At 40.0% G+C, this 15,189-nt stretch overlaps 2 protein-coding genes across 3 annotated transcripts; one reads left to right on the plus strand and one right to left on the minus strand.

Moving 5' to 3' along the window:
- The first annotated feature begins 4,776 nt into the window (after positions 1–4,776).
- On the plus strand, positions 4,777–9,766 carry LOC121919268 (olfactory receptor 5D18-like). Its single transcript, XM_042445712.1, has 2 exons — positions 4,777–5,684; positions 9,748–9,766. Exons 1-2 carry the CDS (start codon positions 4,777–4,779, stop codon positions 9,764–9,766), a joined length of 927 nt encoding a protein of 308 aa, XP_042301646.1.
- A 1,189-nt stretch (positions 9,767–10,955) lies between these two features.
- On the minus strand, positions 10,956–14,809 carry LOC121919267 (olfactory receptor 1009-like). Of its 2 annotated transcripts, none has more exons than XM_042445711.1 (2): positions 14,787–14,809; positions 10,956–11,895 (listed from the first exon to the last, which is right to left on the minus strand). In XM_042445711.1, exons 1-2 carry the CDS (start codon positions 14,807–14,809, stop codon positions 10,956–10,958), a joined length of 963 nt encoding a protein of 320 aa, XP_042301645.1. The 2 variants fall into 2 exon arrangements, with proteins under 2 accessions (XP_042301645.1, XP_042301643.1); XM_042445709.1 differs by lacking the exon at positions 14,787–14,809 and adding an exon at positions 14,198–14,236 and having other exon boundaries at positions 10,956–11,943.
- Between the last annotated feature and the right edge of the window lie 380 nt (positions 14,810–15,189).

Genomic DNA, 15,189 nt, shown 5'->3' on the forward strand with positions numbered 1-15,189 from the left:
TCCACCTCACGGAGGACTTTTTCCACAGCTGCCCCAGCCCTTTGGAATAAGCTGCCCATTGAGCTCCGCTCATCTACCACCCTGGCCCAATTTAGGAAGGATCTCAAAACCTTCCTATTCCAGCAGGCATTCCCCGAATAAAATATCCTGTGGGCCTCCCTCCTCTTTTCGTGGCCATGAGGTTGGGCTATAGGGATTTTTTATGTGTATTGTATTTTATGGGTTTTTTATCTTTCTTGTATTGTATGTATTTTAATTCTTGTTGTTAGCCGCCCTGATCCCTGGAAGGGCGGGATAAAAATAAAAAAAATTATTTATTATTATTATTATTCCAACAATTCACAAATGAAAATGGGGACATGTGTCACCAAGCAACATCAGAGGGTAGTCAAGATGGCAGAAGTTATTAATGAGGAAAAAGAGACAAAGTGGGCTGCAGCAGTTTGCATTTGTCTGCACTGCTGAGACATCAAACATGCTGCCCCCTTCCCCTATCTCTCCTGCTGAATTAATTGAGTGCAAACTACTTTTGCATTTTAAACTCAGTTTGCAGTAATTGAAGTAAGTGGGGATAAAGTGGGAAAGTGGGAAGAGGGAACAGAAACTGGGGCATTTTAAAAGCTGTTGAGAAAGAGGGATGCAGAGGATTAAGAAGGACTGTGCCAACCAAATTAGGGCAGTATAGTGGCACAGTTACAAATCAGTTCTTATAATTACTTATATCACTGAACATAAATATTAATTTGTATTAGGGATCCAATATTTCTCTCTCTCTCTCTCTCTCTCTCTCTCTCTCTCACACACACACACACACAAATATAATGAGCTGGATTTACCAAGTGTACATTCTAATCAGTCCTCATTTTGAAATGATATATATTTACCATAAGATTTTGAACCCCACATATATATCGCATTCTATGCACCCAGCAAAGTCTGTCACATCCTTTTAATATGTTCCATTCATATGCAGATAAAATTACAGCTTAACATTTGACTGATTGTGGATGATCTCCTAGGCAGGAATTCTATAAAGTTATTTCTCTCTCTTTAGCATGCAGATGCTATCTCATAGCACCAGAGAATATGCTGTTACTAAAGTGGAATTAGAAACCTTGAACAATGTAGGACAAAAAATGTACAGAAATTCCTGAATCAAGGACAAATTTTAGCAGAGTTATTTCTGTTAGGAAGCAGGGCCAGTCCAAGAACTTTATCGCACTGCCCCCAGAACAGCCCCATTGTGTTCCTAAAAGGGGGCGTGACCAGAATGGGATGGGGCTAAGAACGGATATTATCACACAGAGGAACTTCGCCGCTGCTGCCAGATGTTCCCATCGCCTTCTACATCTGTTCCAGAGGGTGCAATTTTTGAGAAAGCTTTTGAACAGTTCTCAAAAATTGCGCCTTCTGGAACCGATGTAGGATGTAGTGGGAATGTCCAGCGGCAGTGGCGGCATTCCTCTGTGTGATAACATCCATTCTTAGCCCCATCCCATTCTGGTCACGCCCCCTTTTGGGAACACGCCACCATTTTGACGTACGGAAGACATGCTAGGGTTGCAGGGCATCTGTAAGAGACACCCCAAGGCAACCCTAGCACGTCTTCTTGATGTGCTATGGCGCTGGTCTGTACCGGGCCTATGATTCTATGATTCTCTTGCCTCTCTTTAAAGCTCTTACACTATGTAGATTATCAGATGGGCGGGGGGGGGGGGTGAGCCAGCAGTAAAAGGCATATTCCCAGCATAATCGTTTGATTGCACTGAAGATTTTCAGACAATGTCATATTCATCTAGGACTTATCCCATGAAGATCCAGGAATGCTCCTGCAATTAAACCATTCGTGAGACTTCCCCATAAGCAGTTTGTTGCTGGAGCATTCCTGGATCTTCACGGATTAAGTCCTGGATGAGCGCAATGTGTCTGAAAATCTTCAGTGTGATCGTGCAATTATGCCAGGAGTATGCCTTTTACTCCTGGCTTTTTTCCTACTGTCTGATAATCTCCTGTGTTTTAAGAATTTAGACTTCATTATTAATCTGAGAATTTGCACATTCATTAGTCTAAATGCACATCTCCCTGTCTTTCTCCTCCAGAGTTGGAATTTAAACAGCATAAAGCACTCTTGCTTACATAATGTGAACCCCTTAATTTTTAAAAATTCCCCTGCTCTTTACCAGAATCTTCATACTTTGCAACAATATGTTTCTTGTGGAGGGAACTTTATAGAACAGTGCAGGATACGATGTAGTGAACTGCAGTAAGTAGGGAGGAGTGTCAACATTTTGATTTCCTAACCATATGCAAGAAAAAATGTTTTCTGTAACTCCATTCCAGTTTCTTATTGCACAAGGTAACTAGTTATCAAAGTAACTTTACTTCTAAGCACTGTGCTTAGCCTAGTTCTGGCAAAGACATTGACAAAATTCTGATGGACAGATTTGTCATATAGTGTTATTCATTCTCCTCCTCCTCCTCCTCCTCCTCTTCTTCTTTGAAAAAATCAATATGTAGAAGTTTGTTTTCCCCAAGACTGAGAATTCTCAGAACGATTAAGAGATAAAATCCCAAAGGCCACAGATGTGAAGGAAAAGGCAGTCCCTTTCGCACACTCTAGGAACACTTGCTTTTGGATTCAAGAAAGAGTGTCTTTGCCATTCTTCTTGTTAATATTTTTGTTGTTGCTGTTTTCCATTGGGTTGGTTGTAGAGGCTATTCTGCTGCTTCCCAATTTTAGAACCCAACCAGGTAAGAAGAAAAGATCATGTTGGGCCTGAAAAACATTTAAATTTACTTTAAAGAAAATAGCCCTCTTCCATAACTGGAACAACTCTCTTTTCCATGGCCCCACTGTGGAGACAAAGAGCTCGCCTGCATAGTGTACCATAGCCAAACAGCTTGGCTTCCTTCATGAGAAATTTGAGTCTGAGCAAGATTTTCACCCTGCCTTTATATTCCACAGATATTTTTATGTTTATATTTGCTTATTTGTAATTTTTTTTCCTTTTCATGGATTTGTTTTAGAGTTTGAATTCTATGTTTTAATTTTATTATAATTATAATTTTCATATGTTTTTGCTATGTCTTTGTCAATGCTTTTAACTGTATTTGATTTAATTTTTGGCAGCTGACTTGAGTTCCAGTACTGGGGAAAAGGTGGAATATATGTGATTTTTTTAAAAAAAAAAAAAGATTACTATATTGTTGTTGTTATTGTTGTAATATAATCAGTGCATTTTTATTTATCCATGTGTAATCTGAACAGTATTTAGACATTAAAAAGACAGGCATCATAAATGTATATGAGTTATGTGAAAAACATGATTTTGAGCTAAGAAACATTCTAGACATTCAAACCTAGGTTCATTTGAACTAGGAAATCTATTTGACTTGCTCCACCACTTCTTGGAACCCATGGCATGACGATGCCTGACTTTTTCACTCAAAGAGGGAGCCATGTGTTTCCCCATGGTGGTGGTTTTGCATGATAGAAATGGCTATGGAATGGTAGAGTCCAAAACAGAATTAAAAGCTTGGCAAAATAAATGTTGCATAGACAAGGGTGTTACATTAGGACACTGGAGGACCAGGGTTTGAATCCTGGCTCTGCCATGTAAGTCCACTGGGTGACCTTGGGTAAGTCACACTCTTTCAGCCTCAGAGGATGGCACTGGCAAACCCTGTCTGAAGAAACCTGCCAAGAAAACCCCATAATAGGTTCACTTTAGAGTATACAGACGATGAAGAAGAAGAAGAAGAAGAAGATGAAGATGAATAGTGGGTTCAAGGTCCTGCATCTTTGTACCCAGGGCTGTCAATCAGTTGTGCACTACAAGTGACTTCTGCTATGCTAGTGCATGGGGAAGGTCTTCCAGACCTTTAAGTATAGGGTTTACCCTGAGGATCACTATTTCTCATATGATCAGTTTCTAGCTATGTGGACTGGACTCAAGGAGTGTGTTGGGTCTGCTTTGAACTGCTTAAAGTATTTCCCCTCCATTTGTACTATAGACTTAGACAGCATCTGCATAGCAAAAATAATACAGCTGGATATTGTTTAACTGTCATGGCTCAATGCTTTGGAATTCTGGGATTTGTAGTTTTGGGAATATTTACCCTTCTCCATCTGCCACAACAAACTACAAATCCAGGGATTCCATAGTACTGAATAGTGGTTACAAACTACATTATTTCTGCAGTGCAAATGCAGCATGAGAAGCCAAAGGGGGCAGGGGCGGGTAGGCTTTTTACAACTGCTGATCAGAGCAAACCAGCAGAGAGAGTTTAAAAGTTACCCCTTTGGACAACTTCCATAGTCTCCACAATCAGGCTGGTTGGAGAAAACTCAGGAAGCTGTTGACCACAAAATTTTTTTCTAAATTCTGCCAATACACATGGAAAGATATAGGTGAATGTGAGGAAGCATTAATCAACTATTTCTGTGTTTGTTTGTTTCTATTAGTGTGTTGTCCATTTGGAGGCAAAAAGCAACAATGAAAAGCCAAAGGGCAATTTTTTTAAAAAATAGTGCTGACTTATTTTATAGGGAGGATCATATTCATAAATTCAGAAAAGCACCTTTTGAAAAACAATATATTTTGACAGAACTAAGAGATTGGCAGATTGATTTTTTTTCATGGCACACATCTTTGAAGAAAGAAAACACATCTGTATGTCTATGTTCTACAGTTTGCTTTTAAATCATTCTTCTCTTCATCTTATATCCATTGTCTTTGTTCCCCATTCCTAGCCACAAACTATGATCCTCAAAGGATGGAGAAAGGAAATTACACTCCAGTGACTGAGTTCATCCTCCTGGGCTTCTCAGACCACCCAAAACTGCAGACCATCCTCTTTGTGGTGTTCCTCGTGATTTATGTCACAACCTTGTTGGGAAATCTTGGAATCATTTTGTTGATCAGGCTCGAATCTCGACTCCACACTCCAATGTACTTCTTCCTCAGCCACCTGTCCTTTGTTGACATTTGCTATACTTCATCCATCACACCCAAATTACTCAGTAACATCATCTCAGAAGCAAGAGAAATTTCTTTCCTTGCTTGTGCAGCACAGATGTACCTATTTGTTGCTTTTGTGGTGGCTGAAATTTTTCTCTTGGCTGTGATGGCCTATGACCGATATGTGGCTATTTCTAACCCATTGTTGTATACAGTAGTAATGTCTAAAATGAGATGCATTAACATGATAGCTGGTTGTTACACGTGGGGCCATTTTTGTGCACTGGTCCACACCAATTTTGCTTTTAGGCATGATTTCTGTGGGCCAAATACCATCCAACACTTCTTTTGTGACATTTCACCAGTGCTAGATCTTTCCTGCTCAGACACCTACATCAGTAAAATGCTGCTTTTTGTTTTGGCCACTTTTGTGGAAACTAGCACTATGATCATTATTATCATCTCTTACATTTTCATTATTGTGTGTGTATCAAGAATCCAGACCAGCGAAGCAAAGTACAAAGCCATCTCCACTTGCACCTCTCATTTCACAGCCTTTACCATATTCCACACTACTATTCTTTTCATATATTGCCAGCCTGCTGCAAGCCATTCGGGGGATACACACAGAATTGCATCAGTATTCTACACAATGGTGATACCTATGCTGAACCCTTTGATCTACAGCTTGCGAAACAAGGAGGTGAAATCTGCCCTCAAAAGGCTCATGGACAGGAGTTTTTCTTCCCTTTGTCAACATGTAGAATGGGTAGGGGTATAGTGAGACAATATTAAAGGTGGGGCAGAGGCAAGAATTAGGGGAAGGGCAGAAAGCGTTACTTTGGGAGGAAGTTTTCACAAGTACAGTAATGACAAAAACACCAGCCAGTTCACACACTGTGATTAGAAAGTATATTGTCAAGCTTCCAGAAAAAGCAAATTAATTTTATATACAATGTTTTTCACATGCTAAATGGTTGTACAGTATAAATTTAGTAACAATAACTAGTAAGTAAAGGGATATGATGCATGTCATCCTTCTATAATTATCCTAACTGTTAGTAAATTCTGTTGTGCCATGATTTCTCTGCAAATCTGAGGAGAAACTGTCAACATGAAATTATCTGGAGGGTTTGGCCTTGTTTGTTTGTTTTTAAACCATTGGGATCTTTACCCCTGATAAACCTCTGTGTTACTAGGCAAAGGGGTGGAACAGATGGGCAGGAAAAAGTGACTAGAACCTGTATTTTCCAGCAGGGAATCATAATTCCACTGGCCACATTGGCTGCTCCCAAGGCAGCCTGAATGTGCATGGCCTGACTGCATGACCCGGCATCAAGCTGCACCACAGAGTAATATTTTTTTGCCTCCCATCATGCATGCATACTGTCACATAAGCACACTGCTGGTGACTGCCTGCTGCCTAGATCTATCCCATTGGATGGTCGCCCCATTGATCGGCCACACAGTCGCAACTGTTATCCTCCACCAGTACAGAGCATTTATCAGACCTTCTTTCTCCTCACCTTCCCACTCATGCCTTCCGTTCTGGTAGTCAAGGACGGCTGTCCCAGCCCATTATTTTCTCTGCCCCATCTCGGATCCGCCCCTTTTCACTTGCTGCCCCTCACTACTGGAACCTTCTTCCCCCGCAAGCAAGGGCCATCACTTCTTTAACCAGCTTCAAAACGGAGTTGAAGACCATCCTGTTCAGAGAAGTGTTCCCAGGCATTGCGTGATTGTCACTATCTATTTGATGTTCTTTTGTTGCCTGTTCTGAACCATTTCCTGTATCGCTATGTATTTTATATGTATTATCCTATTATTTCTTAGGTTGTACACCATAGGCAGGTTTACTCTTTTATATTTATTGTTTTTATGTACAGTGCTGTGCAAATCTACAGCACTATATAAATAATAATAATAATAGGAGCATCGGTGTGCCCAGTAAAACACTGGCAAAGCGCAATCATGCTCCCCCCCCACATGTCCCTTCCACAAACTCCTTCATCCCATGCCCCTTCTTGGACTGTTTGGTTTGTGTATGTTGTACACAAACAATTGCTCAGGTACACTGGCTTCATCCTTTCTAAATGCATACATGCACCAGTGTATTTACATGCAGCTTTGGGGTTAAGGCTAGGGTGGATTGCTCCTTCAGAACCGCTCTGGCATTGAGGCATTTATATACAGGTTTGAAGGTGCACATTTTCCGGCCTATGTTAGAATATGCCAGGTTCTTTTACTTCAATTTTTAGCCCCAGAGCACAGCTTCAGTCCAGTTTCCACCTGCTTTGGAGATGTGCGTCATCTAAACACCTCACCTTCAAAGCAGGCGGAAACCACTTTATTTGGCCCATCTGTTTCACTCCAGAGTCTGCCACGCCACTAATGTTGTGCTTGCCTTTTAATTTTTGTTGAGAAACTATTCAGGACTAGAAATCCGACATTAAAAAATGTGCAGCTATTATAAAGAACATGGAAACAATTATAATGCATAATGCACAATGCGTAACATTAAAATGCTAGATACATTTATAAAATCTGTTCATTACATCCATTGTTAAAACTAATTAATTGTTAAATTGTTGCATTTTTAAACAATTAAATGACCAAAGGTGATCAAAAATGTTCTGTTTAAAAATACACTTGTCCCTCCACATTTGCTGAGATTAGGGCATAGGACACCCATGAATGTGGAAAAACCGCAAAGAAAAGCACTATGGAGATTATCACATGGGGATAAGAAACGGGAGAAAAGTGCTATGCATTTGGCATGTTTGTGCGATCACAAGACGATTTTTACACGATGTCATACACATAAGCGTTGTGCTAGTGCAACTTCACATTAACAACATAAAAGTGTTAATGGCTTGCCAATAGTGTTTCATTAGTGCTATCACAAACTTGTGAAAGGTAATCATGTTTCAATAGCACCATTGAGAATTCGACATTAAACCTTCCAGAAATAAATTGAATTCCTGTGTCACACTTCTGAGTCACAAGATTTCTTTAGCAGTGAGAGATTACCCATTTTTTCTCTGATCACAACTTTTTATTTCAATGTGCAGACTGTAAAAGCATTATTGCAACATTCATGAACCATTAATGCCCCATTATTGTGACACCAGGGAGTTTATCGCACAGGAGGAGGGTGGGGGAGGAGGTGGAGGATTTGGCACCTGACACAAACACAGTCTCTCCCCATAGGTGAAGAGAGGGGCTGTACACACAAAGCTGGGAAGCACTCCTAAAATATAGTCTGCAAGTTGGGTGGGGCTGAGTCAGTGTGCTTTATAAATCAAGGACTTTTCTCCTTTAAGTTGTGGAAACAAACTTTATTTATATCTGAAGCCTGAATCTACTGCAAGATCTGACTTTGTGACTCTGGACTGTTTTTTGACCTCATTATCTGCTACCCATGGACTTTGCTTAAAATTTATGGCTTCTGACCATGGATTATTTGGTTATTGGATACTGCTTGCTTCTTAGCTTCTGAACCTCTGGCACTTGCCTGCTGCTGCAGTGTGAGAACAGGACCCCCAGGTCACAGATTCCAGAGTTCTATCCTACCACTACCAGCCTATTCATCACCAACACCCCTTAGGCTATTGTCCCAAGTTCCCCAGATACAGTATGGGGTAGGTGAAAAATCACTTGGTAAAGAGGGTGAAATTTTTACTTGGCCTTGTATTGACCAGCAATGCTCAGACAACACTAAGGGTGGGAGGGTGGGATGCACTGCCATAGCTCTAAGTGGACACTTGGAGAATCAGTCTGGCCTTCTGTTGCCTGTGTCTCTGCCCCTTCATATGTGACATCATAGCATACTCACACCTGCAGTGAACCCTGGTTTCCTCCCATTGGAAGACATCAAAGCCAGGTCCTTCCCCGCAGCACTGCATGTGGCGTACATCTAAGGTCCCCATTTAAGCTCCTGGCCTTCCTATTTCTTATCATGGCATATATTCAGTTTTCCATTTTGTCCTCCTAAAACAGTGATGTGAAAAAAGGTGATGTGAAAAAATTGTGAGCCCCACATTATCAGGTAAGCTTCATGTGTAAGCCACAGTCTGAACTGTGACGTTCAATTCCATCAGTGTTTTTCTATATCTATATCTATATCTATATCTATGGCCTGTTACAGACAGCCAAAATAAAGCTGCTTCGAGTCACAGTGGAGGTATGGCGTTTCAATGATACATGAGTCCTAAGAGTCCAGAAGCCACACCAAAGCCACGCTCCAGTCCTTGGGGCTGGAGCATGGCTTTAGTGCAACTTCTGGACTCTTAGGACGCATGCATCATTGAAACACCATACCTCCACTGTGCCTCAAAGCAGCTTTATTTTGGCTGTCTGTAACAGGCCTAAATCTATTTAACTTTCAGCATACCCATGTCTGATGAGAAATAGCTGAGCATTTGCCATTTAACCCCTGCACATTGCTATATTTATAAATATTTAGTTAGAATGCCTTTATCCCTCCCTACAGTGTTGATGATTTCAAAGGTGGCACAATCTTGTTTGTTGGCTTAAAGGAATGACATGTTGGCTTAAAGGATTGCCATTACAGGCTGGAGCATTGTGCTCTGGTGAGTATAAAATGACTACTGGAAACTTGCTGTGAAGAGTTTTCAATTCTAAAAGGAGATAATTATTTACATATTTGCTGGCAGAGGGAAGTAGAACTTTTTTTGTATGGATAAAAGAAACAGGAAGAAAAATACCGTAGTATATGTTGGGGTGTATGTTGAGATAAAAAAATAGTAATAGCAGAGTTTTGGAGGTATGTTAACAACAAGTAGCTTTACTCAGCAGAGTCACAAAATTGAAGCAAAAAAAACCCCCACAGTAGAATGGCTCAGTACAAAACAGCAACATTAAAGTATAGCATAGCTTCTAGTATATCAACATGTACCATATATGGTGGCAGTGTGAAGAAACACATAAATTTTGGAAACAAATACATAAGGAAATACAAGAAGTAATGGAAATAAAAATACCCCTATCTCCGGAGATATTTTTACTTAATATGACAGAAATTTCACAGAGGAGATTAGACAGATCACAGACTAGTTTATTATTATATCTAATAACGGCAGCACGTATGGTCTTTGCCAGAAGATGGAAACAAAAAATGATCCCGGACTTAATAGAATGGAAATTAAAAATATTGGAACTAAAAGAGATGGATAAAATGTCTATGTATATTGCAGGGAAAACAAAACAAGAATTTGCAAAGAAATGGGGGAAATTAATAGAAAAATGGTGTTAAGAATGAGAGACAAATCAGGATTACATGATAATGTTTCCAATCTAGGTAAATATATACAAAAACCTAGGAGTAGAAAAAAAGGATGAAGAGTCAAATAGTAGAGGAAAATACAAGAAACTCTCCTGTATCCTCACTTTAAACTTGAAAAAAGTTGTGTGTGTATTTCTTTTTCGTTCTTCCTTTTTTTTTTCTTTTTTTTCTTTCTTTTATTGAATGTACTTAAGAAAATCAAATAAAAATTAAAAAAAAAAAAAAAAAAAAACATGTCAGTACAGCATTACCAGTCCTGCAGCATGTAAACTCACAGAGAGCAAAGTCAGCCAGCATGAAGAGCACTTACACTGGATGCTTCAGTAGCATGGAAAGTAAGCTCAGAATACTTCCAAATAGTATGGAGAGCACACATAGAATGCTCCCAAATAGCCAGCAGACTTGCAAAGTAATTATAGTCTGCAGATTGGCTATGATAGCCACCTGGCCTAATTGGCCATTTGCTCTCTCATTTACTAATTGCAGGCTTACCTTATTCTGGTTACACCTGCCATTTGCTACACCTTCATCCAGTCACAACTTACTATGCTGACTTGCACATCCAGGCAATATAATGGGAATCAAATTGCCCACATTTTGGAATTGAGAGGTAGTCAAATGGGTGCCTCTCTCTTTCCTTTGATAAGACATGTAGCTTTAACAATTAGTAGTTGTCAAATGATTGCTAGTTAGCTCATGATTTTGTTGTATACCTTCCTCTGAAAACCTCCCAAAGCATCCTTTACCTCTTTATTTCTCAGGCTATAGATCAAAGGATTCAGCAAGGGGATAACAATGGTGTAAAACACAGACAGAATTTTGTCACCCACATCTTGGACAGAAGATCCACTGCTAGCCTTGGGTCGGAAATGCAGAATGAGAATCGCCCCATGGAAGATTGTAACAGCAGTCAGGTGGGAGGTGCATGTGGAGAAGGCTTTAAGTCTACCTGCAGCTGATCCGATCCTCACAATGTTGGCAAGAATGTACACATAAGAAACCAGGACACTCAAAAGTGTGATTGCTTCTACAAATCCAGCCACATAAAAAATCAAGAGTTCATTGATGTAGATATCAGTACAGGAAAGTGACAAAAGTGCAGTGATGTCACAGTATAAATGATTGATCTCATTTGACTGACAAAATGACAGCCTGAAAGTGAACACAGTATGGAGAAGAGAGTGTAAAAGCCCCAAAACATATGATCCCACCACCAAAAAAATACAAAGTCTAGGAGACACAAGGACTGGGTACAGTAATGGTTTACAGATAGCTACATAGCGATCATATGCCATGGCAGCCAGGAGAAAGCACTCTGTACTCCCCAGACCTATTACAAAATACATTTGCATCGCACATCCAATAAAGGAAATTGACTTTCTCTCTGCTAAGAGATTAACTAACGATTTAGAGGCAACCACAGAAGAAAAGCAGACATCTAACAGAGAGAGGTTGCTAAGAAAGAAATACATTGGGGTGTGAAGACGGGGACTGACCATTATCAGAGCAATCATTCCAAGGTTTCCCACCAAAGTGGTAAAATAGAAAGTTAGGAATACTAGGAAGAGGATTATCTGCAGTAAAGGATTATTTGTTAATCCTACAAATAAAAATTCATTGATTGGAGTGGTATTGTTTTTTTCTGTCATTACACACAGACCTTTTGTTTTCCCAGACCTGCAAAATAAAGAAATGTTGGACATATGACAACCAATATGGTGCAGTGGTTACAGTGCTAAACTTGTACTTGGGAGAACCAGACTCTTCCCCCCTTAACTTGTGATCTGTGGACCCCTAGGTCACCCTTCACTGAAAGGATCCATAGATAAGCTCAGAAAGATCATGAACAGGGTGCAAAAAATATGAGTGTTTGGCCTGTTACAGACTGCCAAAATAAAACTGCTTCAGGTCTCTTTGGAGGTATGCTATTTAAATGATGCATGAGTCCTAAGAGTCCGGAGGTCGCGCCAACGCCACACTCCAGTCCTAAGCACTGGAGTGCAGCTTTGGTGCAGCTTCCAGATTCTTAGGGTGCATGCATCATTTAAACAGCATACCTCCAAAGAGACCTGAAGCAGCTTTATTTTGGCAGTCTGTAAAAGGCCTTTGTTTGTTTAAATGCAGGTTTGGGGGGGGGGGGTTCCATCATTTTAATCAGATTTTCAAAGGTGTCCACAATCCAAGGAAAGTTTAATAACTACTTCACTAAGCTCACCATGTGATCTTGGGTCAGTCACTCTCTAGCAGCCTGATCTCCTTAGCATAAAGAGAAATTAGATGGGGAGGGGGAAAGCCATCTGCATTGCCTTTAACTCTTTGGAGAAAAGGCAAGAAATAAATGTAGCAAACAAATGACTAGCATATAAAAATACCATATCTGCTCATCTGTTGGTATCCAGCCTTACTAGATGGTACAAATAACAATAGGGGATACTTGACCCCATCCTACTTTCTTCTTCAGCTCCCTGAAAACATCAGTCCAGTCATTAAAAGAGCCCACAGTTCCCACCACCCCAGACAACAGTCTAACATATCTGGAGGGCATCATGTTGGGGGTCTGGTCTCTTTTACTAAGCACATAGATGCCCTTGGACAGTTCAAACTGGAAGAAAGTTAGGAATAGAAATCCTGGAGAAGCAGCTGTTCATAGCTCAGTCATAGAAATGAGACTACACTCTAAATGGGGTACAATCGCCTTTTCCTTCCTCCTGGGAATTCAAAGGAATCATATCTTCATGGTTTGAAGGGCCTCCACCCATCTTTCTCTACCAGCAAGCAATAATAGCAGGGGGGCCCTCCCAGGGCTTGACAGCTTTGAGGTGGTGGGAGGTTTTTGGATGGACAGCAAGAGCAAGTGAATTGCCTTCTGCCTTGTCCAAAATGAGATTTAGGTATGTATAAGCTGCACTCACATGCAAGTGGGTTATTAACAGGATGCTGGCGTTTCACTTTTATCTCAAGCTTCTGGTAATTGGAGATATTTTATCTGTTTAATAATGTTACATTTTACTATACTTGGAAAGGAGAAAACATCTTATTGCCTCAGCATATGTCAAATCTCTGGTCTGAATTTCTTGCCGTTTTCTTGGAAGCTGTTTTAACTAGTTGCTGTCACATAAGTAACTAAAAGTTTATTAGAAAATAAATTCTGGTATCACAACCAATCAGGGAGTCACTATAATCTCTGCTACTAAATCTCTGTGTATCAAAGTCTTATAAAAGTTTATTTATTTTTACTTGTATTTGTGAAGTCTGTTATTTTTATTATCCTCCAATGTTTTGTGAGTGAAATTTGGGGCATATGTGGATGAACAATATCAGAGTGTGGTCAAGATGGCAAAAGTTATTAATGAGAAAGGACACCCAAGCTAGGAGAAGCTACAGCAGTTTGCTTTTGCCTAAGTCTACAAGGAAGAGCAAGATTTTGCCCCTTCCTCTTCTCTGCTGAGCTGAGTGCAAATTACTGTTGCCCTTTGAACTCAGTTTTCAGTAACTGAATTAAGGACAAAGGGTGAAAGTGAGAGAAAGAGGGAGAAACTGGAACGTTATAAAAGAAACTAAAAAAGTGGGATGACAGAGGATTAATCAGGACTGTCCCTGTCAAAACAGGACAGTTGAGGGTTATGGATATCTCAGTCCACAATGATCTTAAAAAGACATACACAGGTGTAATGTCACATTGTGCATGTCACTAACAGAATTCTAGTCAAAGCTTGCTAAGTTATGGGGAGAGGAGAATAATTTGTGACCAGAGCAATGAGAGAGGGGAAGAAAGCTCATCATCAAAACAGAGGATTTATATATGTTGAGATAGGTGTGTGCACATGCTCAATTATATACACGTGCCTTTCCAAACTGAGAAATAATGACCTAATTTCAATAAAAATATAGTATATTTTACCATAATGGAGAGCACTAACCAGGTACTTACTTTGGATGGGCAACTTCAAGGTCCTTGGTCTTGCTCCTTATGGCTTGTTATCTTTAAATCAGTCTTGATCTGGACATCCCTTCAAAGTGAGGAAATGGAGGACTACCTTCTGCAAAACAAGGCACTTATTTTGAAATGCTGATCAATCAAGTGGCTGCTGCTGTCTCCTGAGAACAGTTTCTCATCTTTAAAAAACAAACAATTGCTTTATTAAAATAAGGAGAGGGTCACAAATGTTTAAATGTACACACTTAAGCATACAGAGTCTATGCAAATATACAGAGATAATAAACAAAAAGGTGAACTCGCAGAAGCATAGCTGAGTAGAGACCAGCTTAAAAATAAATATGAGCTGCAGAATGTGGAGGAGGAACATGGAGGAAAAATCAATGCTGGATCCTTTCCCCTTCATATATCCATGTTTTCTTACTTTTGATGGGAAATAAGGTGCCAAATGATCTCAGCAAATGAAGATACAGTGGAATCTCACCAGCAGAACTGATTGCCACAGTTATAACCATGTTACTCTATTGCAGCAAGCAAGACCCTAAAGAGAATCACGTGAGAGCTAGCACCTTTATTGAAGCATTAATTGGCACTAGTCCACTTCATCAGATGTACATAGCATTACCCTAAAAATTGGTGCAAGCACAAACACTTATATATTGCCATGGAATTGTTTCTCCAAAACATTTCTCAGTGCCCTGTGTCCTTGGAGATCTTCTTAGCATCCATCCTAATCTTCTGGGAAATTGGTATGCTCAATAAATCAAAGGCACTGAGGCACTGAAGCTTCCTTAAAAAATAAGGAAGCTGAATGTGAGAAAACAAGGGCAAGAGGACAAGGGCAAACCTAGCCTTAAAAGTAAAAATACATGACACCACAGCTGCCAGGCTGCTGAGAATATTATATACTAAAAGCGAATTGTTTCCTGCAGAAATGATGCCTTGTGTTGAGCCAGACTTTTGGTTCTCCTTCTTCAGTACTGTCT

Source organism: Sceloporus undulatus, chromosome 1, assembly GCF_019175285.1.
Source record: "Sceloporus undulatus isolate JIND9_A2432 ecotype Alabama chromosome 1, SceUnd_v1.1, whole genome shotgun sequence".
In the NCBI taxonomy this organism is placed as follows: Eukaryota; Metazoa; Chordata; class Lepidosauria; order Squamata; family Phrynosomatidae; genus Sceloporus; species Sceloporus undulatus.

Excerpts from the sequence above, each read along its gene's own strand:
- LOC121919268 (XM_042445712.1), top strand. The coding sequence starts at position 4,777 with ATGGAGAAAGGAAATTACACTCCAGTGACTGAGTTCATCCTCCTGGGC.
- LOC121919267 (XM_042445711.1), bottom strand. The coding sequence starts at position 14,809 with ATGAAGTGGACTAGTGCCAATTA. Across the intron at positions 11,896-14,786 it reads AAGTGGACTAGTGCCAATTA|CACTCCAATCAATGAATTTT; the intron begins ATGCTTCAATAA and ends AAAAAACAATAC.